At 44.0% G+C, this 27,679-nt stretch overlaps 2 protein-coding genes across 10 annotated transcripts in view; both read left to right on the forward strand.

Annotated features, from left to right (window-relative positions):
- The window catches only part of Ahcyl2 (adenosylhomocysteinase-like 2), a 149,757-nt gene extending 146,316 nt beyond the window's left edge, over positions 1-3,441 (forward strand). For all 5 annotated transcript variants that reach the window (NM_001173510.2, XM_008762771.4, XM_063285981.1 and 2 more), the window contains one exon: positions 272-3,441. In NM_001173510.2, the coding sequence (NP_001166981.2) occupies positions 272-278 (7 nt within the window). In that variant the 3' untranslated portion in view covers positions 279-3,441. The remainder of the gene's footprint in view (positions 1-271) is intronic.
- Positions 3,442-8,415: 4,974 nt separating this feature from the next.
- Strip2 (striatin interacting protein 2) overlaps positions 8,416-27,679 on the forward strand; it is a 42,268-nt gene continuing 23,004 nt past the window's right edge. For 2 of the 5 annotated variants that reach the window (XM_063286497.1, XM_063286498.1), the window contains exons 1-13: positions 8,416-8,665; positions 12,200-12,269; positions 15,651-15,725; positions 16,811-16,948; positions 18,739-18,859; positions 19,481-19,544; positions 19,737-19,848; positions 20,500-20,627; positions 21,739-21,942; positions 23,139-23,374; positions 23,623-23,688; positions 24,053-24,116; positions 24,960-25,031. In XM_063286497.1, coding sequence (XP_063142567.1) covers positions 8,510-8,665; positions 12,200-12,269; positions 15,651-15,725; positions 16,811-16,948; positions 18,739-18,859; positions 19,481-19,544; positions 19,737-19,848; positions 20,500-20,627; positions 21,739-21,942; positions 23,139-23,374; positions 23,623-23,688; positions 24,053-24,116; positions 24,960-25,031 — 1,506 coding nt within the window. In that variant the 5' untranslated portion in view covers positions 8,416-8,509. Of the gene's footprint in view, positions 8,666-12,199; positions 12,270-15,650; positions 15,726-16,810; positions 16,949-18,738; positions 18,860-19,480; positions 19,550-19,736; positions 19,849-20,499; positions 20,628-21,738; positions 21,943-23,138; positions 23,375-23,622; positions 23,689-24,052; positions 24,117-24,959; positions 25,032-27,679 lie in introns of all 5 variants that reach the window. The other 3 variants (XM_063286499.1, XM_063286500.1, NM_001427848.1) reach the window with 2 other exon arrangements.

The raw sequence follows: 27,679 nt of genomic DNA on the forward strand, positions 1-27,679 counted from the left end.
CATGTGGAGGTCAGAGAATAACCTTTGGGAGTAAACTTTCCTTCCACCGTGTGGGTCATGGGGAGATTGATGGACTTGGTGACAGGTGCTTCTATCCTGAACCTTCTCGATGGCCCAAGGCCTTTTTTCACTGGTATGAAAAAGCCACAGATATCTATGCTTACTGTACACTAGAAAAGCCCTTGTCTCCCTGTCACACCTTTAGACAGGCTCCGTATGTTCCAGCCCCACCAACAGATAACGTCAGTTTCATCTTTCTTTTTCCCTCCAGGTATTAAGTTCCTGTAATGCAAACCAGAAGACATGTTAAGGAATAGAACCAAGCCTTTTCTCCACTACTATCCAAGGAAGAACCCAGCAAGCTGCTTCTCCAATCAGAGCTGCCCGCCGTGCTCATCCTATGTGTTAGGTTATTTATTTATTAAACTCTAAAGTCCTGTGCCTGTAGCCTTGGCCCAGAGTGTGGTTACTACTCCTGGGGCCGTGAGAGCCACAGAGGACAGGCTGAGGAAGGAAAGAAATGGGCCAACCATTCCTAGTGCATCATTCGCATTATTGCCCATTAGTGGAGTCCTCAGCGATGGCCATTTTTCTTTCCAGGCTCAGGAGTTAGTTCAGGGATGCCAGACTCCTTGTTACTTAGGGTTTTCTGGAATAAATTTCAGCAGCTGCCTTTCTCAAAGCTTTGGTCCTTTCCCAGGTGAGGCCTTTTGGAAGCCACTGAATTAACAAGGCCTGAATCCACAGCCTTGATAGTTACTGTCACTGCCTTCCTTACAAAAAGGCTGGTGAGGCAGGAGTGGTAAGGTCTTGTAAGCTGCACCAAGAACTCAGCTGTGCCTGTATCCGTGCCTACTGGGACTTCTTCTCTTACCCAGGACTCCTTTCTTCTCCTTGAATACTATATCCATTTCAATGCTTTCTGTTTCTAAGAGGGTTGTGACTCCACGATCTTAACAGCTCTGCTGTTGGCCAGGCATTTGTTTTGCTTTCTAACCCTACTAAACTCTGCTCAGGAAGTAGCCAGCTCCACTGGGACCCATAGTTCTGCTTCCTTCCCATTTAACTGGACTGTTTCCTAGGAGGCCCCCCTAACTGGCACTGTCAGAGGAGAGCCCCTTGTGGACAGTGCTTCTGTTGTTGCCTGAAATGGCCTCTGGAGCTGAGTCGGCAAAAGTCTTTTCCAGGAAAGACTTTGGAGCTGGGCTTCGGAAGACAGGAGACTGTAATGTGTATCCAGATGATGAAACCTAGTTTGAGGTCTGGAGGTTAGCTCAGTGGTAGAGCCCTTGCCTGGCATGGATAAGGCTGTGTGCTCGATCATTGGGAACTCGGGAAAGGGATGGGCACTAGTTTGAACCTCATCAGACATCCATCCCTTTGGCTGTTGGCCGTGGTGAAAGTGAGATCTGCAATCTGATAGCTTATCTTTCTTTGCTGCTGCTGCATTGTTATGATCTGGCCCCTCTGTTTAAGGATTCTGTTTCAGAGAGTTTCTTAAGTAACTCCAGCATTATAAAATAGTAATGTAAACAGTGTGAAGTTTCTCATTCTACCCAGGAGTTGGATTTTCTTTGGAGATGGACTGAACAGTTTCAAGGTTTCCACTGGGATCAGTTGGTTTCAAGAATTAAAACCTGGAGTGACCCTAGGAATCTTGAGCTGAATGAGTCCCTCTCATGCCCCCCTATTTAGAAGTCTCCAGTTTGTTTCCCATGTCTCTCTTACATTGTTCTGCTGTAAAGTCTCAAGATCAAGGTCATTCAAACAGAGGACAGCCAGAATCACTAAAATCTTCAACTAGATCTTCTCCCCTGGCTACACCATCTCCACTGTCTCTTGGTGTTTATGTGTGCCCCGGAAGCTAGTCTGGAAGTGTCCTTATTTTCTAAGCTAGGGAAACAGAACTGGGTAAGTGGCTGTTTACCTTATGAAATGGTATACATTCCAGCTCACCCCAGAAGATGTACTCTAAACAGGGCATGTCTGTGGCTGTATTCTGTTGTGCAAGGAAGATCACAAACACTGAAGAGTTCACCAAGATAGTCAGTCCTGATTTGTGTGTGAATAGAATGCTCACTCTCCCACTCCCACCCCGTGTTGGTTTTTTGTTATTGTTGTTGGGGTTTGTTGTTATTTTGAGATAGTCTCACTCTGTAACCCAGGCTGGACTCAAAGTCATGGCAGTCCTCCTGCCTTGGCCTCCTGAGGCCATGTGCTACCGTGCCTGGCCTCTTAATTGGATCTGTTTAGCAAAGATTCATATCTCCGTGCCTCATCTCCAGAGCAGATTCCATTAGGCAGATATCTGGCTAGGGACACCCAGGTCATAACTTGGTGATTTTTTGCAAAGTCTTGCTCTCTACAGAGCTTCCTCTGGCTGGTACTTACACACTACACTATGCCACACCATAGAGAAGAGATCTGCTCAAAAAAAAAAAAAAGCCATGTGGGTTTCTAAGTTAAGTTGCACCTGGCTGCCCATTGTGAGGTATCTGCCTGTGAGTTGCAGATGACATCTGTTCCCTTTTCTCTGGAGACCTCTTTGTCATCAACCATTAAGAAAATAGCCAGAAATAGGGATATAAGTCAGTGATAGGACACTTGATTAGCATGTGCCAGGCCCTGGGGCAAATCCCTAGTACAGCAGGCTTGTGGAGAGTTGGAAAGAAAGAAAGAAGGTAGCCCAGGACTCCTATGTAGGCTCTATCCTAATGTTATAACCAAATCATTGTTCCCTCTAACCTTGGAATAAGAGCAAAATCCTTATTCCAACTCTTCCTCTAACAAGCACTCTAGCTTCCAGGAGACAAGGAAAAGAAGGCTGGTTGTCTCTGGTTATGTGACCCTGGACAGAGGGGAAATATACCATTTATCTACAATGAATTTGTGCTACTTCAAGGTCTTCTTGCTGTCTCAGTGGAAATATTGTTTCCTTTTTCTTGTTAAACAAAATGCCTCTAATCTACCTTCCCTCTGCCCTCCTCCCTCCTCATGTTTCCCTCCTGGGAGAGCAAGGCTCCCCATAGCCACACACTCCTGCAAAGCTTTTGTTGCTGCTTGGCTTTTCTCTGAACAGATCTGAAATTGCTGCTCCTGTGGTTTCCTCAGAATTAACTTTGTCATGGTTTAAAAAAATCAGAATGCATTGTTGCATTAAGCTTTTTTAATAAAGGAGAATTATGGAAAGAAAATAGGTAACACCAGCAAATTATATATTGACATTGACAAGTCTAAACATATATATATATACATATCTATGTAAAACACATATCTATACCAATAATCATCTAGTTCTTACTGTCATCTTACTGAAAGGAACGAAGCCTCTAAGGATCACCAGTTCTGAGAAGCTCTTGGAAATCTTTATGTCTAAGTGATTGTATTAGATCAGCAATAATGACTATGTAATCTCGAAAAATAAAGTATTCTTAAAACTGATTTGTGTCCTGGGAATACCACTTGCTTCTGTGAACTGTGAATTCAGAGCTGAGAAGTGTGTGGGCAAAAAAATAGCAAAGCTACTGGTATGCCATAGGATGAAGATGTGAAAGCTGGTGCAGTTACCAGCAGGTGTTGGAGTGGCCATCACCCTGAGAGTCTTGTTTTACACTGCTATCAAGTACCTTGTCCCCCACCACCACCACCCCTCCCTCACCCACACCTGGCTTGTGTATGATGAGCACACCTGGACCACAACCTTGAGGAGGTGAAGACTGGGAGATTGCGATTAAAACAAAACAAAACAAAAAACCCTAAAGCATGGATCTAGGTCACCCAATTCCACTGTTGCCTGGAGTCTGACTGTATCCAGCCATAGGAAAAAAGGAGGAAGGGAGGAAAGAATGAAGGAAAAGAAAAGGGTCAGGCAGAGGTTTATCTCTTAAATCAGCAGCTAGAATATGAGTCCAGTTACCTGTTCTGTCCCAACCTTTGTAAGGGTAGCCATTAGGGGTAATTTGGGAACTGTGTATTCTTTATCTATGTTAATGTTTTATTAGCCTGTTGTATTTTTAAAAAAAAATACTGCTCTGGACTGGAGAGATGGCTCAGTGGTTAAGAGCACTGACTGCTCTTCCAGAGGTCCTGAGTTCAATTCCCAGCAACCACATGGTGGCTCATAACCATCTGTAAGTGGGATCTGATGCCTTCTTCTGCTGTGTCTGAAGATAGCTACAGTGTATTCATATAAATAAAATAAATAAATTTTTTTTAAAAAATACTGCTCAAAGTAGGCCTGGAGAAATAACCCCATGGTTAAGAGCACTGATGTCTTTCACATGACCCAGGTTCAATTCCCAACATCCATAAGTTAGCTCACCACTATCTGTTACTCCAGCTTCTAGGGATCCAACACTCTCTGCTGGCTCTGCAATATATGCTTTTAAAAGGTGGGGGCGGGGGGATACTGCTTAAGATACTAGCGCACACCGATTACTGCATAACCTCCAGTCTGGGTCTCACGCTAGGGCCCTATATAACCTCTGCTGCACCATGGGCCTCATGTGCTCTATTTTATCCTGTCTGCCTACTGGTCTAGAAAACATGGTACTTGAAGACTTCCTGCAACATATTTTTAAGCTGTCTCATTGCCAAGTACCATCTATTTAATAAAGTATTTTACCTTTGTGAATTAGCATACTTAAATGGAGAAAGGAGTGTGTTTTATCTCTAATTATTCCTATTTTTACCATTAACCTTCTGTCAGAAGCCTGAGTTTGGAGGTAAAAATCTGAGTTTTGGGATGAGGGAATTTGGTAGTATAGTGTTGTGGGGTTTATCATCATCATCATCATCATAGTTTAAAGGTTTTGTTTTTAAATTATGTATCTGTGTATGGGTACATATGTGTGAGTGCAGGTGCCTGTGGAAGCCAGAATTACCTACAAGTGGTTGTAAGCCACCAGATGTAGGGGCTGAAACTGAACTCAGGTTCTCTGGAAGAGCGTCAAGTGTTCTTAACCAATGATCATCTATACTAGCTCCAATGGTATAGGTTTAAATTAATGGCAGCATATAGCAGCCTTACGTTATCTCCCAGGTATACTTCTGGGTGCTTCTGTAGCCAGGGGTATCATGATTGTCACTCTTTGGTAAAGAAGTTGAATGGCCTACAGTTTCAGAGTTTTCAGTTGATTGAAGTTTCCAATGACTTCATCCAGTTTCTTCCCGAAGCACCTTCCTCTTCACGACAAGTTCTAAACATCTGTCTGGGCTTAGATTAAGCAGATAGATGTCCAGTCTTTGCTGTTTTACCATTCACTAGGAAACAATTACATTCTGATTCCTTGAAATCTTCAAGTCCCATTTCTGAAAGTAAAGCCAGATGGAGCTCTAGGCTTAGCAGTTGCCTTTGGATAGAAGCCATGAGAGAAGACCTCCTCAGTCCCACTCCAAACAGATCAGTCTTTGCCCTAAGGATATGCAGAAAAAAGAAAAAGGCCTCAAAAGCAGACCCTGTGAGGATGTTACTGACTGACTGGGATCACAGGATAATCACTTCTGGAACTGTTGATCCTAGAGTCCTAAGTATCAATCTGACTACAGGTACAGGAGAGATAGACAGTGAACTCTTTTGTAAGAAGCCCAGTAGGCTGTGCTATGGCAAGCACGTCACACTAAAGCAGGAGTAAACTGGGCATGGATTGTGAATTTTAATGTAGATTGTACATTTTTAAGAGTTTTAACAAGTTATACCCTGAAAAAATCCAAAATCAAATAGTTTGTGCCTTGAGCCAAAGACTTTCTTGGAAATTCACATGAGTTTATTTCCAAAGCCAAGGTATTGCAACAGGAGATTTTTGCTCCCCAGGGGACATATTGCAATGTTTAAAGGCATTTTTGCTTATCATAACTAAGGGGGAAATGCTGTTGGCATCTTTCAGGGACAGACAAAAGCTCTACTTAACAGCTTAAAACACATGGACACTTTCCCATAATTTTTCTGTCCAAAATGTTAATAGATTGCGAATTTCTGTATGTTAAACATATAAAAATGTGGTACGCAAGAACCAATGAAGAATCAGGCATAGTGGTGCACTCCTGTAGTCCCAGAACTTTGGAGACAGGAAGATCAGGAGTTCAAGGTCATCTTCAGTTAAACCATGTTTTAAGCCAGTCTGAGCTACATGAGACTGTGACTCAAAAAATAAAATAAAATAAAATAAAAGCATACAATCACAGTGAAGCTTGGTCCTCTAAAGACGCTTACATCTACAATGGAGAAGGGGTGGGAACGGAGGGGAGATGTTGGGAACCATGAAAAGTACCCAGAGAGTTCCAAGGAATATGGTCTTGGTTGATGTCCCTGCTTCCCCTGCCACCTACCAGAAACAGAAAGTGAAGGAAGAAAGAAAGTTGAAGAAGGCCTGGGGTGATGGCTCAGTTGTTAAAACCACAAATTGCTCTTGCAAGAGGACCTGAGATGGTGGCCCCCAACCATCTGTAACTCAAGTTCCAGGACATCCAACACCCTCTTCTAACCTCCATGGGCACCAGGAAGCATTTGATGCACAGACAAAACAACTTATATGCATAGTTTTTTAAAGAAATTGGGTTAAGATGTGTACAATGTCTCGTCTCGTGTCTGTAATCCCAGTACTCAGGAGGATGAAGGAGGGTTACCATGAGTTAGAGGCCTGGCTAGGCTATGTAGTTCTAGACTATTCTGGGCTACAATGTGAGAGCATGTCTAAAAAGAATGGAATTATCCCTAAGATATAGGAAAGGAGAAAAACTCCATTGTTTGAGGAGAATACAATTCTGTAGTTTGAGGTCCCAGCAAAGTTGGTTTGATAGGAACACATTTAATGCAGTACTGAGGGTCCAAAAAGAAGAAGTCTAGAGAAGGGGTCATCTTAAAGAGCAGCAGCTGTGCTGGCTGGTTTTGTGTGAACTTGACACCAGCTAGAGTCATTTTGGAAGAGGGAATTTCCATTGAGGAAAAAAAAAACCAGCAGAGTGACCTATATTCAAGTTTATGGGGCATTTTCTTGGTTGATGGTTGATGTGGAAAGGCCTGGCTCACTGTAAGCAGTGCCGCCACTGAGCAGGTGGTCCTGAGTTGTATAAAAAAGGAGGTTGTGAAAGCTAGGAGGGACAAGCCAGTAAGCAGCTTCTGCTTCCCTAGGTAAGGAACTGTAGGCTATCAGATGAAACAAACACTCTGCTACTCAAGTTACTTTTGGTCGTGTGGGTTTTATCACAGCAATTGAAGACTGTAGAGAACCAAGAAACCGGAAGTTTCTTCCGTAGAGCAGCATACTTTACTACACTGAGACAAGATTCAATATAATACTTTGGTGTTCTCTACGCTTCAAGATTTCCTCATCAGTAAAAAATCGATTCGTGAAAAATAACCTGTCAGAAAGAGGTGTGGTAAAAGACTTGGTACCCAGAAAATACTTGCAATGCTTGGCACGGTTCCAGCTCAATGATTCTTTCACTGTCTTCTTAAAGTCATGGGTTATCATAGTGTTCTCTCCTATTCCCTTCATCCATTGTCAAGCCAAACCTGCGAATATATTTAGATATTATTAGGAAAGGGACTAACCCACAGCCTTCACCTGTTCAGTTACCTTTCCGGTTACCTTTAGCACTTAGGGTGTAGGGTTGGTTTTTTCTTCTTAACTTAAATATGTATTTGTATATGTGGGAATGGGGGAGGGCATCAAGGAGCATGTGTGGAAGTCAGGTGTCAGAGGACCCAGGGATGAACTTTTGACTGTTCATTCTCTCCTTCCACCATGTGAGGACCCAGGGATCGAACTCAAGATTTTAGGCTTAGATTAGAAGGAAAGAGCAGCGGGCGAGGGTGGGAGCTTGCTATCTATGCACCACAAAGAAAGTGCCCACACTGCTAGGAACAGATGACAGAGAACAGCTCCTCAAGGGTGTCAGGAATTTCATTTATGTCCCTCCCCACAACTCCCATGCTCTTCGCCAAGAGTTCTCTTCAGAAGGCTTCCAGAGAGGTTATTTGTGGTCTATCCCGAAGGCCAAGCCCTTCCCTGAGACAAGCAAAGCGGGATGTTAGAGGCTTGCAGCATCTGGGATGGGGAGTCGGGTCTATGGTAATGATGAAACGTAGGTACTAGGTGCGTTGAAACAGGGGGGGAGACTAGGGCTCTCAGTAAAAGGCCGCTGTGTGGGACAAGACAGCACTGAAAGAAGCATGCGGCGCGGAGCTAAGCTGCCTTGAGCTCAGGGTCCAGAATTCAAATTGTGTAGCGAGAACCTGGAGCCTACTAGTCCCAGGCTGCCAGCAACTGAGCATAAAAATGCCGGGGGTTCGTGGGGAAAATATTCCTTGAAAGAGACCCCACCTCTGGCTGGCTGATAAGCCAATCGTATCGTGGGGCGGGGCCGCAAAAAATAGTTACAGCCAATCGAAGTTTAGGAGGCGGGGCTTGGTTCCGGGCGCGCGCTGTGGCGGGGTCGCCCGGGGCAGAGATCTTGAAGCTGCGGTAGGCAGCCGCTGAGGCGAACCGCTAAAGGGAACCTTCCTAGTATGGACGACCCCGCGGCGCCGGGGCCCTCCGGCTCTCCGGCTAATGACAACGGCAATGGCAACGGCAACGGCAACGGCAACGGCAACGGCGGCAAAGGGAAACCGGCTGTACCCAAGGGCCGGGAAGCGTTCCGCAACCAGCGGCGGGAGTCGGAGGTGAGGAACCGGGAGATATCCGCCAGCGGGAAGCGGAGGCTGAGGTGAAGCGGCCCACAGCCTGTTCCCTTCCCGCTGCGGGTCGCCCGCTATCTAGCCTTGGCCTGCGGTTTTCCTAACCCGCGCGAAGAGCGTAACAGATACTTTCCAGATACTTGACAGCTGCCGCCGGGTGAAGCCTGAATTTGGATCCCGTTGTACGGACCGGGAACCAGCGCGTAGAGGTGCAGTGACTGGACGGAGGGGCGGGAGCCCGAGCTCTGCCGGGGGAGGGAAGGGTGGGCAAGCGGGCAGCACGCCCTCCCACTTCAGACTGCAGCAACTGGCTCTGGACTGGACCAGACCGGCCTGGAGTACCAGCCTTCCCTTGCTATCTCCTGCCCTCGGGTGATGGCGGTGGCTTAGGAAGCGCCTTCCGTGAACAGCCCCTTCCCTGTCTAGGAGGGTTAAAAAAGACGTGATTCAAGCTGGGATAGGACCAGGGCGACGTTTGAGTGCAGCCGTCCCAGGATGCAGCTAGAGGGATGACTATTTAAATATCTTCCTCCTCTTCTTAAAAAGAAAAAAAAAAATCTAATTAGGACAATGAAAGGAATGGGTTATTATCATTCCCCGCACATCTTATCTAGCCATATTCTATCAATCAACCAAGAACAAAACTACATCCAAGCAGGGACTCGGGGGAACAAAATGTGTGTGGAAGGCGCTGTGAAGGTCATCTGGTTTAGTATTTATTTGATTCGATTTCATCTTAATTTAATTATTTGAGACAGCCCAGGGCAAAGGCTATTGACAACAGGGCTTCACTTGTTCTGGCTGGACTTGAACTCACTATGTGCTGAGGAGAGCTTTGATCTTCCTGTCTGTGTTTCCCAAGTGTTAGAGCTACAGCGCATGCTACCACAGGGAGCCTAACCTTTCATTTTACTACATATAAGACACAGTGTTGGGAGATGTGGCTCAGTGGTGGAGTGCTTGTGTAGCTTACGCAAGACTCCAGAAAGGGGGTCTGGTCATCTAGAGATAAAAGGTAAAAGAGATAAAGCCGGGTTGGGGATTTAGCTCAGCGGTAGAGCGCTTGCCTAGCAAGTGCAAGGCCCTGGGTTCGGTCCCCAGTTCCAAAAAAGAAAAAAAAAAAAAAAAGAGAGATAAAGCCAACTCCTGAGATCAGACACTTGGCAGACAGACTGGCCAAGACCATCAAGTTTCAGTGTCTTCTGGGCCAGTGTTTGTTTGTTTGTTTGTTTGTTTCAGTACCTCCATTTATTATCTGTGTGGCTTTGGCCAAATTACCTAACCTATCTCAACTCCACTTTCTTTTGTAAAACGGGGTTACCACTGCGTAACTCATAGGGTTGAGATCATTGAACATAAAGCCTTTAAAACAGTTCATGTAATTAATTGGTCAGTACTTATAACTGTCATCATTCTCGTGGGTAAGGGGCAGAGGGAGTCCTAGTCTATGTGATTCATTTAAATAATATTTCACAGTTTCCAAAGTGGTTGATTTGTCTATTTGGTTATTTGTTGTACAGAGAACAAAACTAGCATATGCACTGCCATTAAGTGTTCATCCCCAGCTGCTAGTTTCTAAAAGGTAAAAGTGGAGGGGGAAAATTGTCCCCAAAGTCACCACCTTGCACAGACAAGGTTTCTTTGCTAGGAATTTTCTTTCCTAATTTTTCCCCCAAGAGAGACAGTGGTCTGTTTTTTAATGGGGGGAAAGATTAATTTTGGCTCTTGGTTTCAGAGCTCTAGTGTGGTGGTGAGGGCATGTTGAAAGAGAGCTGCTCACATCTTGGCAGCACAAAACAGAGGAAGTGAAACATTGTTCTTGATCAAATACTTTGAGGGGATAGCAATGAAGTTACTAGGTGCTAATTGATGTCAGTGAACGAGGCAGGAGTGCCCTTCCCCTTCTAGAGCTAGCACTCCAGGAAAGGTAGGGAGATACAATATGCAAATAAATAAAATGATGTACTGGCTCTCCGTTCTGAAGTAGAGGCACCATCCTCACCCATCACAGCTTCCTTCAGGAAAAGGCTCCCATAGTGCTTTTGCTAGTAAGCTCAATGTAGATAACCCAGAGTTTTCCCCGATACTGCTGTGTACCTTCTGAATTTCCGCAGCTGCACTCTTCATGCTTGGAAATAAACAACTGTAGTAATCATCTCTAGCTGGGATCATTGCCTCCAAAAGGCCTTCCTGGGAAAAACTAACTTTACTTCCAGCATCCAAGGCAGAGGATATGCTTGTCAGTATGTCCCCTGTCATCTTTGCAGTGCCCAGATCTGCTTTTCCTACCCTCTTTGTTTTCCAGTAGAGGAAAATCCTTAGGGGAGATAGTTTTCTTTTGCTGAAAATTTTGCTAGAAGGGAATTACAATTGGCACAGATCAAGAGAGCTCCATACATGCTGAGGGCGTTTCTTTACGAAGTCTTTACGATGACCCAGTGAGGAAAGTCTTACCATTGTCCTCTACTTCAGAAGGGAGAGCCAGTACATCATTCTGAGGTCATTTTATTTATTTGCATATTGCATCTCCCTACCTTTCCTGGAGTGCTAGCTCTAGAAGGGGAAGGGCACTCCTGCCTCGTTCACTGACATCAATTAGCACCTAGTAACTTCATTGCTATCCCCTCAAAATATTTGATCAAGAACAATGTTTCACTTCCTCTGTTTTGTGCTGCCAAGATGTGAGCAGCTCTCTTTCAACATGCCCTCACCACCACAATGTGGGTGAGAAAAACAAGCGTTTTCCAACAATAGTTACTGATGCCAACCGAGTGTCCTACACATGAATTCAATTCTGACACCGATTGCCCAGAGTTAGTGCACACACAAGAATGCCCCCAATTCACATGCAAGTCACAACTGAGGTTCCTGGATTATATACCTTTCTACTTGGCCAACTGCAAACTCAGGTTACTATTACCCCATTCAAGTTTGATTAATAATTTGCTAGAATGACTGAACTCGGGGTTGTTTATACTTAAGATTCTACTTTTTAAATAAACGGTGCAAACCAGAAACAACCCAATAGAAGAAACTCATAGACAAGGTATGGGCTTGGTTGGGTATGGAGACTTTGTGTTCTAAGAGTCACCACCCTCTTAGCACAGCCAGTCGTATTTTGTTTTGAGATGGAGTTTCTCTGTATAGAACTGGCTCTCCTGGAACTCACTGTGTAGACCAGGCTGGCCTCAAACTCAGAGATCCACCTGCCTCTGCCTCCCAGGTGCTAGGATCGAGGCCTTGGACCACCAAGCCTGAGCACAGCCATTTTTTTTTTAATTAATACCAACCCAAACTGCAAGTCATTGTCTGAGGAACCTTCTCACCCCCACCCCACCTCTTTCTTTCTGTGCTGTTGGATGTGTACATGTGTGTGTGTGTGAGAGAGAGAGAGAAGGCCAGAGGGTAATCTCATTCCTGAGCCATTCATCTTGTTTTTTCCGAAAAAAGTGAAATTTGGGGTATATTCTTTCTTTGGCAACCTCTTTTCCCATTACCAGAAATTTTTCTCTATTATAGGGCTCTGTGGACTGCCCTACTCTCGAGTTTGAATATGGAGATGCAGATGGACATGCAGCAGAATTGTCAGGTATGAATAGATGGGTCAGTCGTGCATGGAATGTGGTCGGGGGAGAGGGAATAGGCCCGTAATATCCCCTGACGGAGAGCTAGTGAATGAGGCTGTTATCATTATCTTCCTTTCCCCACCCCAAGGGTCTCTTTCATGTCTCTCTCTGTGAATTCTTGGTAATAGTAGTCGTAGTTCAGGCTGTTCCTCTTTCCTGCTCTCAAATCAGTTCTCTCCACTTTCCAGTATTCACTTTTCTTTTCCTGTAATCGATGTGTTTGCATGTCTGGGTTCTCGGACACCTTTCTTTTAAAATCACGTTCTATCTCTCTCTGTCTACCCAGCCTTATTCCTTCTCCCAGTACTTGCCCTTATTACAATTCCAGCCACCGCTGAAGGGGATTATAGGTAATTGGCTGGCTGAGTAAGGCTGGACATGTCGCCTACATCAGTCATGGTCAAGCTCTGGTCTAGGTATTTCTGGGTCGGGGTTAAATGATTCCATTCTTTTCTCAACTCTGGGCTGCTTCTTCCTGTCTGGAATTTTAGAAGAGGGCAAGCGTGATCTCCTCACATTGAGGGCCTCCATATCACACGTGCCATGAATGCTAGTTATTAATAAAGGAGCTTTGGGTGGAGATGGTGTGAAAGTTAAATATTCTGTCACATGGAAATGACACTTCAAGACACGCTTTTTCAGATAAAAAGACAAACATTTTTTGCAGAAGTTCTGGTGAATAAGCACAGGGAATAAATTTTGCAATGAGTGACAGAAATAGCAAGGTTTAATAATGAACAAAGGATTAGAATCTAGAATGTGAATCTGTAGGGAAAGAAAGAGATAAAAAAGAGAATGACTAATCTGATAGAGAAGTAGACAAAGAATAAGAACTCACAGGAAAGAAAGTCAGAACGTCAATAGATAACATGAAGGGGCATGTATGAGACTCTCTGTTTAATCCACAGAACCACAAAAGTATGTGATATGTGTGTGTGTGCGCCCATGTGTGCATGTGCGTGTGTGCACGCGCATGTGCCTATGCCTGCGTCTGTCTGTATGTCGGTATATATGTCTGAAAAGATGTTCAAGGGTTTTTTTTCCATTTTATTTTTTATGTACATTGGTGTTTTGCCTGCACATATGTCTGTGTGAGGGTGTTGGATCCCCTAGAATTGAAATTACAGACAGACTGAGCCACCATGTGGGTGCTGGGAATTGAACCCAGGCCCCCTGGAAGAGCAGCCAGCACTCCTAACCACTAAGCCATTTCTCCAGCCCAAATGCTTTAATTTATGGAGAAAAAAATATTTTTAAAAAACAAGATACTATTTCACAACCATTAGACTGCAAAAGTTAAAGGCTGGTAAGATGGATCAGCAGGTAAGGCCATTGTCACCAAGGTTCATGGCCTGAGTTTGAATCACAGACCAGATGGTGGCGGAAGAGAACTGACTCACACAAGTCATCTTCTGACTTCTATGTGTGCAGTATGGCACTCATGCCCATACGGGCACGCACAAAATTAATTAACTAATTAATTAAATGTTTAAAAACACTTCAAAGATCTAATGAGCATTTTCCTACACAGCTATGTGTAGCAGTATGAAGCCGCAAAGTATAAAATTGGAAAGCAATTAGGTCATATCTAATAAAGTTGAAGATGTGGACATATTATGACCCAGTAAATTTACTCCTAGATGTTCAATCTAAAGAAATTTATACTTGGGCACAAGAAAGTGTTTATTTCAGCTATGTTTTTAATTATGAAAAGTGGAAAACAACCTAAAATTTCTATTTGCAGGGGACTAGATAAACTAGCATGTAAGTATAGTTGGTCTGCATATAGCCATTAATATAATTGAATAATATCAATGTACTTCAGTATGAATAAATGCCCCAAAGCAAAATAGAAGCAAAGAAACAATGACAAAGTAATTTAGGCAATTATGATAATGTTAAGATTAAAGATAGAACAGTATCAGAGATAAATTTTTTAGATTTATTTTATTTGATGTGTATGAATGTTTATCCTGCATGCATGTCTGTGTACTATGCATGTGCCCTGGACCTGAGGTTATGGGTAGTTGGGAGCCACAATATGGGTACTGGGAAATGAATCTAGATCCTCTGCATATACCTACCCAGTTTACAGACACATACAAATGTAGTAAAAATCTAAAAATGGGCATGTGAGAAATATGTACCAATTTCATGATGGTGATTACTTCCAGAGAAGGAAATGATACTGGAGAGTAGTCTGAAACAAATAGACAAATGTTATATTTGCTTAATCTGAGTAGAAGATACATGGGTATCTTATAATTATCTGTAAGTGAAATGTCACTATCTTAACACTTTAAAAATAAGGACAAAGCTCAGCACTGTTTACCTTCCTGACTAGTGTTTCCTGACCTTTCTGGTCTAAATTAATAAATGTATACACATATAGTTATATTTACATTAATGAGCTAATGATTGATGTTTAAATTTTAAAGTTGAGATTTGTTCCTGGCCACCCCCAGATTCTGAAACACAAGATTTAAGAGTTCTAACTCCCAAGTAATTTTCATCCTTTAATTTAGTTGACTGGAGTAGAGGTAAATTTCTATTGCTTTATGGTATAGATGGAATAGATTTTGAGATGACCTGTTTAATTTAATTCATCTTCTGTAAAATGAGGGTGCAGAGTAGTGTCCTGGTTTCTGCAGGAGCAGGGGACATTGTTATCCTGTTTTATAGTCACAGGTTATGATCAGTAGGGTTACATTTTCCTGAACACAAAAGCCTTTGGCAGTGCTAGGTGCTTTCCACATAATTTGCCACCTCATCTGCCCTAGTGGACATATGTGGGAGCCTAAATTTCTGTACCCTTTAAGGAGATCAAAATGCCTCCCAACTGGTGTTTGCGTGTGCCTGTGTGTGTGTGTGTGTGTGTGTGTGTGTGTGTGTGTGTGTGTGTGTGTGTGTGTTAGTCCTTGTCCTGGCTTCTTAAACAGCATAGAATCTTGTCTCCAAAACTCTAAGTTTTGCTGCCCTTCTCTTCCCTAATTTTAGGCTGCTTCTAGCCTAGTTTGGTGGGACAGAATGGACTGCAGTCCTAAGAAACAGAAGTGATGACATTAAGCCCTCTGTGCTCCACCCCTCTGCCTGGCCCTTACCAAATGTCCACGGCTGTCTTCCTTCTCTGCTGCCAGCCATCTGGCAGGAGGACAGGTTTGATAGTTTAATCACCCAGGGGCACACGAGGCTATTTTTAACTGTTCCGAAAGGGAGGAGACTGGCTCTAGATTGAACTGGACACAAGAATGTGTTGGAAGCTTCAGCTCCTTCAAGCGATGCTCCCTACTCTATGTTCTTCATCGGGGGGTTCTAAATGTAACTGTTTTGTCTTTCTGCTACAGAATTATATAGCTACACAGAGAGCCTGGAATTTACCACTAACAGGAAGTGCTTTGAAGAAGATTTCAAGACTCAAGGTGATGCTATACCTTTATTCACAGAAATATGCTATTTTCCTCCATGATATCCCAGTCTGATCTAGTGAAAGACTAAAGCAGAGTTTGATTCTTCAGCCTCTTCACAACCGCATACTCTTCTTGCACATGGAATTCAGAATGCCTTCTACAGGGAAGATGGCATTCTACAAGAGAAGCAGAGGGATGGCTCAGCAAGGCTGAACTAGTACCCTCCTGCCCTGTGGAATCCTGTGCCTAACCTAATCCTTGAGGTTTACTTCTGTCTCTAACTCTGCCACACTGCCAGTACCAGCCGTATATTCCCTTACTGTGATCCCTTCAGATGCTTCTCTACTTTCTCTGGGGCAATTTAATTCTTAATTCCACAAATGCGTGTGGAGTATCTGTCGTGTCAGAGATGCAGGAGGCAGAGGTGGAAGTAATTTGCAGCATCTACAAATAAGTTGCATAGTCTGGTAGCAGTGGGAAGCTATGCGTGTCACAGAAGAAGCCAAGGCCAGGGGGAAATGTGAAATGCACGGTGAAGTAAGAGTGTTAGGGGCAGAGCTTTTGGTTGGGCATCAGTGTGGAAGAGGGCCTCTCGTGTTAGGATGTAAGGGTGCCTAGGAGTTGGATGTGGATGGACATGGAGGGGCACCTGAGGAAAGGCAGAGAACAGAGTATGCTGTGTGGACCAAAGTGGGAATGGTAAAAACAGAGTACAGAGTAGGTTTAGACGAGGACATTCTGGGTCCCTTTCCTGCCCGCTGTGTTTTCTTAGCTAAATAGTGAAATCTGAGCTAGGGGTGTAGCTTAGAGTTTACCTAGCATGTGAAAGGCCCAGGGTTCAATCCTCAGCACCTAAATAAATAAATAAGAAAAGGCTTTGGAGAGAAGACTCTTTGGGATCAGAGGTGGGTTTATGATCCAGGCCATCTCTAGGAAGACATGGCGGTAGCCAGTATTTTTTTTTTTTTTTCTTTTTCTTTTTTTCGGAGCTGGGGACCGAACCCAGGGCCTTGCGTTTGCTAGGCAAGCACTCTACCACTGAGCTAAATCCCCAACCCCGGTAGCCAGTATTAACTGTGTGTGGCTTTACATTCTAGTGCAAGACACTAAGGAATGGCTGGAGTTGGAAGAAGATGCCCAAAAGACCTACGTGATGGGACTTCTAGACCGACTGGAGGTGGTCAGTAGGGAACAACGGCTTAAGGTGGCCCGTGCTGTTCTCTATCTAGCCCAAGGTAAGATTTGCTGATTGCTAGGGACAAAAGTTAGGAAGGGACGTGCATAAAGCAGATCTTTTTGGGAAGGCAGGGTCCCTCACATCTCAATGATGGGTCTTCTATGTTAGGAGTGACCTGTCCTTATAAGGAAGATCAAGATATAGTGTGGATCCTGGTCTAGATCTCATGGGATCTACCCTTGTCTTACCAAACACATCAGGTTATTTTCTTTTTTAATTCTTGTTGAAAACAGAGTCTCACTTTGTAGCTCTGGCTAGTCTCAAACTCAGGAGATTCACCCGCCTCTGCCTCACAGATGCCAAAATTAAAGGTGTGCGCTACCAGGCCCAGCTCTCTCTTTTCTTTCTTTCTTTTTCCTCTGAGAATGATCATGAACTTTTGATCCTCCTGCCTCTGCCTCCTTAGATAGGATTTACAGACATAAGCCATACCTGTGCATGTCAGGATTTCTCACATAGATATTTCCCTTCTAATCTGGATTATAAATGTATATGAAAATTAACAAGAGAAGCCATGTAGGGAGAGCCGATGCCCGGCCACCAGCACTGCAGTTTTTACGGCATTTTAAAGGTTCAAGCCAATACAGCAGCAGAAAGGGATGCTGTGAGTAACTTGGAGATAATCAGAAGTAAATGAGATTAATTGGGAAAAGCTTGCCAACCGAAACCTGTCCACCAGGGCGCTGAGATACTCTTGCTACGGTGATGAAAATAATCTCTGAGCATGTGAGAATTGCTGGCGAACCAACAAATTGGGAACTAAAAACTTGTAGAAGAGGAAAAAAAGAACAGTAAGTGGGAAGTAAAGACTAGGAAAGGGAAGCTTGCAGTAAATAAGGTTGCACTTCTGAATCACTTAGGTCTGCTGCAATAACAAACTCCAGCTGCCAGTGCAAGGTCCTGTGGCTTAAAGGCTTTATCTGCAGCCCACACTGGGGAGTCAGGAAGTGGAGGGTTAATACACTCAGTTCTTATAAAAATGACTAATAAGGTTGAGAAGATCACCTGGATCATCTCACTCCTCTTGGGTGAAATGATCTGCATGGTGTGTCTCACACTATTTCCAGAAAGCCCCTTAGGGTTGAACTCTTCCAGCCGCCCCCCTTCCCTCTCTCACTTCCGGTATTTCTCCTCTGATGATTTCTGAGATGCATTCCCAAATAGACTATTGTCGTTTGAATCATTATCTCAGGATCTACTTGTGGGTGGGGTGGGGTGGGGTTTAAGATGGGCCACTGATGGTACAGGAGAGACCCACTCAGCTGTTAAGAGCACTAGCTGCGGGGCTGGGGATTTAGCTCAGTGGTAGAGCACTTACCTAGGAAGCGCAAGGCCCTGGGTTTGGTCCACAGCTCCGAAAAAAAGAACCAAAAAAAAAAAAAAAAAAAAAAAAAAAAGAGCACTAGCTGCTCTTCCAGAGGACCTGAGTTCAATTCCCAGCAACCATATTGCAGCTCACAACTGTCCGGAATCCAACTCCAAGTGATTTGACACCCTCATAACAGACATACATGCAAGTAAAACACCCATGAACATAGAATAAAAATGAATCATTCAAAAAAGATTGGCCATTGGTGAGCAGCACATTTGGCTTACCCAGGAGACTACCTCTTCTCTCTACTGACTCACTCATTTAAGGAAGTCCTCGTGGGCCCTGCCCAGATACTGTGAGCTTCATTATTCTGTAAAGTATTGGCAAAGTTTTAAGATCATATGGTGGGGTAGAAAGAACTAAACTGCCTGCCCCCTCCCAACGCCAAGTCCTATAGCCATTATCTAATCCTCTAGGCACTTTTGGGGAATGCGATTCTGAGGTTGATGTGCTACACTGGTCCAGATACAATTGCTTCCTGCTCTATCGGATGGGGACTTTCTCAGCCTTCCTGGAGCTACTCCACATGGAAATCGAGTAAGAAGCCTTGGGGAGGGCTGGCTTAGAAACGTTCTTGAAGAATTCACATGTCTGTGGAGTTCCTCAGTAGATTTCCCTATGGGAATCCCCACTCACATCTCCACTCAAAGTTCACTGACAGTGTCCTCCTAGCCAGCGTTCTTCCCTCACTCTAGAATTCATAAACTTTTCCATCATAATCACAAGAGAAACAGACCACTTTCTGTCATCGAGCCTAATTATCTGTCATGAGTTATAACTGTCAAAGTGGCCTTTGCTGCTGCTGCTGCTGCTGCTGCTACTACTGCTTTCTCTTGTGCCTGCCACCCGGGAGTTTTGAATACACTGAAATCTGCTTATTTCTTGTCAGATATTGCTTAGCATCTGTTTTGTCTCCAGCACAGCGGTAAGCATTGTGGGGAATCACAAGAGGAGTTGATACCACAGACTTTCTTTTTGCCTGTCTTCACTGTAGCTGAGGATTTACTGAGGTAGCAAGGGTCTCCAGGTTCCTTAGCTGAGCCTCACTGTCTCTGTGAGACAAGGAAGGGCAGGTGTTTGTGTTTCTGTGTAGAGTAAGTGAGCATGGGGAGGAAAAGGCCTGATGGGTTCCTCTTCTTTCTTTCTTCTGCATGGCAGCAACAGCCAGGCCTCTAGTAGTGCCCTTCGGAAACCAGCCGTCTCCATTGCTGACAGCACTGAGCTCAGGTGAGTGAAGGTGCCCCTGGGCTTTGAACAGAGGTGATAAGTGGCCTGTGTTACCCTTTTTCCAAATCCCAAAAAAAGTGGGAAGTTACCTTTTAACTAATCTTCTCTGGTTGGACTTCCACTGGCTTCATCTGTGAATTCTGCAACTATAAGCTGGGAACTGCATCTCTTATGATCCTTTTGTAACCTCAGGGTACTGCTGAGTGTCATGTACCTAATGGTGGAAAATATCCGCTTGGAGCGAGAAATAGACCCCTGTGGGTGGAGGACAGCCCGAGAGACCTTCCGAACCGAACTGAGTAAGAAGTAGCATGTGAGGAGGGGCTAGGGAGAAAGCTCTGAGGGTGGACGGGAAGCAGTAGAGGAAAGCAGTCCTTTTTTGTTCTTTTTCTTTTTTAAAAAATAGCTTCTTTTCCTTTTTAAGCCAAGGATATTGCATGGGGCATGAGGGTTGGGTTTGACTGCACCCCTGTGTGTCTTAGTTTCCTTGGTTAGAATTGAGAATAGCCATTCTTCCATTTGAATCCCATATTGAGGGAAAAAATGAGTTGAATTGCCTTAAAAACTGAACTTTGTTCTAATGTAAGTTGAAGTGGTCATCTGACAAGGATAAGATGTAAAACTATTTTTTAAAAAAAATCTATTTATTGATGTAAATAAGTTAAGAATGAAGTGTGGTTCATGAAATACCTTGATTCCAGAAAGCCACGTCATCACTGTTACTTCCTGTTTGCTAGGCTCCTCTAAGCATTTCCTTACCCTCTAGGGGTGGAGCACACAATTATACCACAACAGCCTCGATCCTGCCCTTCAGGGGAAGCCTTCTGGGTCTCACTGTGCCTCCTTTATAAGTACTCTGGAATTTGTCAGGGGAGGTTGAGTGCCTTCCTCAGCGTGCCCAGACTCAGCTACTTCCTCTCACTTTTCTCTTGATTCTCCTTATACCTCAGGTTTCTCCACACATAATGAAGAGCCTTTTGCACTCCTGCTGTTTTCCATGGTTACCAAATTCTGCAGTGGCCTGGCCCCCCACTTTCCAATAAAGAAGGTTCTGCTTCTCCTCTGGAAGGTGGTCATGGTGAGTGGCTGATCATCTCCATCCCTATCTCACCCAATCTGATCCTTCTAATCTGGGTTCTCCGAGCTGGAGCTTGGCAGCAGTTAGTCCCTGTCCAATAGTCAGCATCATCAGGCTTCTTTTTCTATTGGACGGATCTGTTGGATGCCACTCTCTGAGCTGAAGATCAGTGGCGCCTTTCCCTAACAGAATCGATGTTTCATAGAAAGCACACTAGCTGGCCACTGGGGATCTGGCTCTGTCCATTACAATGAGCCTCTGACCGTTCTCTACCTGTTTCTGTAACTGGGAAATGTTAAAACTAATGCATGCCTTTTCTTCCACTAGAGGATAGACATCCTTACAAGTATATAGTTAATAATTTGTTATTTATTTTTCAACCTGACCCTTCATCCTATAGTCTTCCTCTGGCTCGGATCCTATAGGGCTAAAGGAACAACATACCCTATTAGTGGGCTTCACAGAGTAAACCACCACTGGATTGCAGAGGAAACTGTGACTCTTGGGACATCCTGACATCTGAATGTGCTCCTTAAAATGAGAGATTGTGGCACGGATGGTGGCATATGGTTGTAAAACTTGATAGACTGAGGATGGAGTTTGCAGTTAAAGCCAGCTCAGGTTACACAGTGAGACCCTGCTTAAGAAACAAAACAAAGCAGGGGTGTCTTCTGTTCTTTAAGCTTTTTCCACCCCTGCTTCTAATTTCTGGGGCAATAAGTAATACTGTGTTTTATTCTGACCCTGGAGACATTCAGACTGGATCAGGTTTTTCCTTTTACATAACATTTTTTTTAAATCTTAATATAATTACATCATTTCCCCCTTTCCCTTCCCAGGCACCCATCCCTTGCTCTTTACTCTCTCTGAAATTTATGACCTCTTATTGTTAGTTACTTGTGTGTGTGTGTGTGTGTGTGTGTGTGTGTGTGTGTGCGCGCGCGCGCATGCACGCGCTTGTGTGCGTGTGCTTGTATACATGTGTGTGTGTGTGTCTGTATGTGCTCATGTGCATGCATGCGTGTGTGTCTGTTTCTAAATACATAAACTCAGCATGCTCAGGGCCGGCACTTGGTACTGGATAACTTCCCTTTTCCTTTTTACTCTTTAGTTTACCCTTGGTGGATTTGAGCACCTGCAGGCTCTCAAAATACAGAAGCGTGCAGAGTTGGGCCTGCCTCCACTAGCTGAGGACAGTATCCAGGTCGTAAAGAGCATGCGTGCTGCCTCTCCGCCTTCTTACACTCTTGATCTAGGCGAGTCTCAGCTGGCCCCGCCACCCTCCAAACTGCGGGGCCGCCGTGGCTCTCGAAGGGTATGGACAAACACACAGTAGTATTGGGGTATTGACTGTATTGGGGTATTGACAGGCCAAAAAATAAAAAATCAATATTGTAAGATATTGTGGATGTGATAGGAAAGGGCAGTAGATAGCAATCCCAGGTTGGCCCTATAACCAGCATGAATTCTTAGTGTCTATACTTAGGCCTCTCCTCTGGCCATGCATATGTTATTGGTCTGGATCTCAGTGACTAGAGTTGCTTATCATCCTAAATGTGAGTTAGGTAAGAATTCTGAGAGTAGGGACCCTGAAAAGAGCATCTAGCAAATCTACACGTCTATCATGAATCACCATTTTCTTGGCAGAAAGAAGTTTTATTTTGAGCCTCCATACTCCGTCTAGCCTTAGACCACAAGCTTACATCTAAGAGATTGCTGGTTAGGGTTCTAGGTAGTGTATAGTCCTGAGAAGTTCTAAGTAACTTACACTGAACCATGACCACATTTTCATGAACTCACCGGGCTAATCTACCACAGTTTGCCAATTAAAGAAGTCAGGATTCAATGCAGTCTAATTGTAGGCAGTATGGCTTTTTTTTTTTTTTTTTTTTTTAGAAACCTTTCCTTTTTGTTTCATAAAGTAATGCTTACTCATTGTAGAAAATTTGGAACAAATATAAAAATGTGATAAAGAGAGAAAAAATCACCCACAAGCTTAACAACCAGAGGCAGTGACTGTTAACTTTTTGGCCTATTTCTGTCCAATCTTTTTTTCTTTATGCAATAAGATTTAGCATTCTAAGCTTACTTTCTTCTGCCTGGCAGCAAGTTTCTGTCATCTTCTTCCTCAGTCAGCCAGCTGGTGTATGCTGACAGAAAGCACACTCATTGAATGTTCACCTAAGCAGAGCATAATTAGGAAGGAAAGTGCTGGAGGCAGGCGCAGGGGGTGGGGGTGGGGGGAGGAGGGTGGGGGAGGGGGGGTCTGTGCTTTTGGAAGCCAGCTGGGTACCACACAGGTACCGTTTATGCTGTTCCTTGGCCACAGTCATTTTCCCTAGGAGCACTTGTCCTGTGATTGAGTCCAGTGAGTTATAAGAATGAGATGGGTAACGCTATGTTCTCATAGCAGATAGCTTTCAACCTCATGTTTCCTAAAGTTTAAAGAGAGCTCAGACAAGGTCGCTATACTCTCTGTATAATTTTTCCCTCCCTGCACCCTACCCCTAGCAACTCCTTACCAAGCAAGACAGCCTGGACATCTACAATGAAAGGGACCTCTTCAAGACCGAGGAGCCGGCCACAGAGGAGGAGGAAGAATCTGCAAGTGATGGAGAACGAACCTTGGATGGAGAGTTAGACCTTCTAGAACAGGATCCTCTGGTACCACCTCCACCCTCGCAGACACCTCTCTCTGCTGACCGGGTGTCCTTTCCCAAGGGCCTGCCCTGGGCCCCAAAGGTTAGGTAGGTTTAATGGCACCACTAATCCTGAGCCTTGGGATTTCAATCACTGAAGAGCCAGGGTGGAAGCACACATATTCAGTGTTCATTAACCTGGTGTGGTAATCAGAACCCCTGGGTCTGAAGTTCCTTCTGCCCACCTCTGTCGTCTTCCAAATGAAGGAGCAGGGGCTCTGAAAAGTTCTCTTTCTCAAGGTTTGTTTTGTTTTGTTTTCTCCTCTCTGATCCTGGTCCCTTCACCATCATCTCAGACAGAAGGACATTGAACACTTCTTGGAGATGAGCAGAAACAAGTTCATTGGATTCACTCTGGGGCAGTAAGTGACTAGCTACTGTAAAAATGTATATAAAGTATGTTAGAGAAAGCCATGAATCCTCCTGACTAGGACTCGTAAAACTAAAAAGGATTTCACTGTCAAAGGTGTCGTAGGCTACATAGTCCATTAAGTGGGAGTCATCACCTGCAGACCACATGAATAGCTAAGAGGCTATGTGTATAAATCTCCTAATTTTCAGAAATGCTTTGGCATGTGATTATTTTTGTGACCTTAAGCAAGGCGATGGACCTTGAAGCTTATATAAGAAGGTGAAGGATACCAGGAATGGATGCTGAAGTGTGTGGTCCCTGTGATTCCAGAGTATATGGGTAGCTTATGGTTTGGTGTTTTGTGCCTTTTACAGGGACACAGATACCTTGGTTGGATTACCTCGACCCATCCACGAGAGTGTGAAGACTCTAAAGCAGGTGACAGGGGTGGGCTTTCATTCTTCAGGGATATGGAACCATCAAAGCAAGCCAGAGTACCACTGCCCTGGCAACTCAGAGTTCTTCCAGAATATTCAGGACCTTCTGCATCTCCCCTGCAGGCCTTTTGGCCAAATAGGAGAAGTCAGGTCTCTCTCTATTTACCCAGTTTCCTGCATTCAGATAGATGAAAACACAATTCCTTTCTCTTGTTCCTTTTGCCTCTATCACATTCTTCTCTCTTCCCATTTGTTGCTTCCTTTGCTTTTATTTCTCTCTCCCCATAGGTCCACTAGTTTCCGAAGGCTACACATTAGGTAGGAATCTTCTTTATATCAGTGTACATTAACACACATAGAATGTGGAGTCATAATTCCATACATACATGCATGCTCATCAAACATGTATGAGCAGTAGTCCAAGGGAAAAAAAGGTCTACTCTTGGCTTCCCCTTGCATTTTGAAGGTAAATGACTAGGTATTTACTAGTGTCCAACAAATATGGAAATTTTTATTTCCATATAATACAGAGAAATATTGTCCATGAAGTACTGCTCAGTGCTAATTATTCAGAAGTGAGTTAGATTCTTTTCTTTTTTCCAGAGCTAAGGACCGAACCCAGGGCCTTGCACTTGCTAGGCAAGTGCTTTACCACTGAGCTAAACCCCCAATCCCCGTGAGTTAGATTCTTGCTTCAAAAGGTTTTATGGGTTTTTTGGGGGGATGATATATAAACTTGTAGAGTATTTTCTATGAAGAAGGAAAGTTAAGGAGGAGCCTGGAGAGAGGAGGAGACACGTGAGTTAGGTTCTCAACCTTGTTGCTGTTTTCTTATCTCTGCCAGCACAAGTACATCTCCATCGCAGATGTACAGATAAAGAATGAAGAGGAGCTGGAGAAATGCCCCATGTCCTTGGTGAGTCCTGCACACAGCAAGTGGGAGAAAGGAACTGTGTGCAGTGCTGTTGCAAGGCTGACATTGTGCTCACACTGATTAAGCTTGTTAAATACCCACACTGTATCAAAATTGGGGAAGACAATTAAATACCTAAGCAAGACCATCACACAATGGTAGGTCCCATGACGATGATTTAAATAGGACAACGTCATAGATAATAATCCACCACTTGTAGATTATTTTTGGCTGGGCAGTTGGGATAGATGTGTAAGAAGGTGACATTTAACCAAGATCTGAAGTACGGAAAAGAGTCAGCCATAGGAAGGAGCGTCAGGGGAGAAAACATTCCAAGTAGAGTCAGGGTGGAAAAGGCACAGAGTGCAAGAAGCAGCAAAAGAGGGCTGTCCTAACAACTCATCAGTAAGGTGGGCTTTGGAGATGATGTTGGACAGTGGCCTGGGGACACTTTACGTAGGGCCTGTTAGCAAAGGTAGAGAGCTTAAAGTTGATCCACAGCACAGAGGGCAACCTTTGGAGATTTTAAGTAGAGGTGAGACATTAATCTTTGGTTTTAAAAATAACACTATCTACTGTGCAAAGATTGGGCCAATCAAAGAGGGGGAGGCATCAACTCATCTCAAAACAGTTAAAGTGAAAGTTGATAGTGACCCAGATTAAGGTTGTAAAGTAGATGAATGTAGGTTATATTTCGAAGAGGCAAAGAGAAGAATCAAGAATAAGTGTCACCTGGAAAATAAGAGGCGTACCCAAAATCATGTTGGGTGTACTAAAGTTTAGATGTCATTAACTACTAAGCAGAACTACTGGGCAGTTAGGTATATAGGTTCTAAGGAAAGGACCCGCTTCAAGAAATTTGAGAGTCGGGGCTGGGGATTTAGCTCAGTGGTAGAGCGCTTACCTAGGAAGCGCAAGGCCCTGGGTTTGGTCCCCAGCTCCGGAAAAAAAAGAACCAAAAAAAAAAAAAAGAAAAGAAAAGAAATTTGAGAGTCATTAATTTATTACAATGTTAAAACTATAGACCTGTAGAAGAAAAACTAGGAAAGCATCTGGAACACATGGGCACTGGAAAAAATTTCCTGAACAAAACACCAATGGCTTACACTCTAAGATCAAGAATCGACAAATGGGATCTCATAAAACTGCAAAGCTTCTGTAAGGCAAAGGACACTGTGGTTAGGACAAAACGGCAACCAACAGATTGGGAAAAGATCTTTACCAATCCTACAACAGATAGAGGCCTTATATCGAAAATATACAAAGAACTCAAGAAGTTAGACCGCAGGGAAACAAATAACCCTATTAAAAAATGGGGTTCAGAGCTAAACAAAGAATTCACAGCTGAGGAATGCCGAATGGCTGAGAAACACCTAAAGAAATGTTCAACATCTTTAGTCACAAGGGAAATGCAAATCAAAACAACCCTGAGATTTCACCTCACACCAGTGAGAATGGCTAAGATCAAAAACTCAGGTGACAGCAGATGCTGGCGAGGATGTGGAGAAAGAGGAACACTCCTCCATTGTTGGTGGGATTGCAGACTGGTAAAACCATTCTGGAAATCAGTCTGGAGGTTCCTCAGAAAATTGGACATTGAACTGCCTGAGGATCCAGCTATACCTCTCTTGGGCATATACCCAAAAGATGCCTCAACATATAAAAGAGACATGTGCTCCACTATGTTCATCGCAGCCTTATTTATAATAGCCAGAAACTGGAAAGAACCCAGATGCCCTTCAACAGAGGAATGGATACAGAAAATGTAGTACATCTACACAATGGAATATTACTCAGCTATCAAAAACGAGTTTATGAAATTCGTAGGCAAATGGTTGGAACTGGAAAATATCATCCTGAGTGAGCTAACCCAATCACAGAAAGACATACATGGTATACACTCATTGATAAGTGGCTATTAGCCCAAATGCTTGAATTACCCTAGATTCCTAGAACAATCGAAACTCAAGACGGATGATCAAAATGTGAATGCTTCACTCCTTCTTTAAATGAGGAAAAAGAATACCCTTGGCAGGGAAGGGAGAGGCAAAGATTAAAACAGAGACTGAAGGAACACCCATTCAGAGCCTGCCCCACATGTGGCCCATACATATACAGCCACCCAATTAGACAAGATGGATGAAGCAAAGAAGTGCAGACTGACAGGAGCTGGATGTAGATCGCTCCTGAGAGACACAGCCAGAATACAGCAAATACAGAGGCGAATGCCAGCAGCAAACCACTGAACTGAGAATAGGACCCCCGTTGAAGGAATCAGAGAAAGAACTGGAAGAGCTTGAAGGGGCTCGAGACCCCATATGTACAACAATGCCAAGCAACCAGAGCTTCCAGGGACTAAGCCACTACCTAAAGACTATACATGGACTGACCCTGGACTCTGACCTCATAGGTAGCAATGAATATCCTAGTAAGAGCACCAGTGGAAGGGGAAGCCCTGGGTCCTGCTAAGACTGAACCCCCAGTGAACTAGACTGTGGGGGGGAGGGCGGCAATGGGGGGAGGGTTGGGAGGGGAACACCCATAAGGAAGGGGAGGGGGGAGGGAGATGTTTACCCGGATACCGGGAAAGGGAATAACACTCGAAATGTATATAAGAAATACTCAAGTTAATTAAAAAAAAAAAAAAAAAA

The sequence above is a fragment of the Rattus norvegicus genome, chromosome 4 (assembly GCF_036323735.1).
Source record: "Rattus norvegicus strain BN/NHsdMcwi chromosome 4, GRCr8, whole genome shotgun sequence".
In the NCBI taxonomy this organism is placed as follows: domain Eukaryota; kingdom Metazoa; phylum Chordata; class Mammalia; order Rodentia; family Muridae; genus Rattus; species Rattus norvegicus.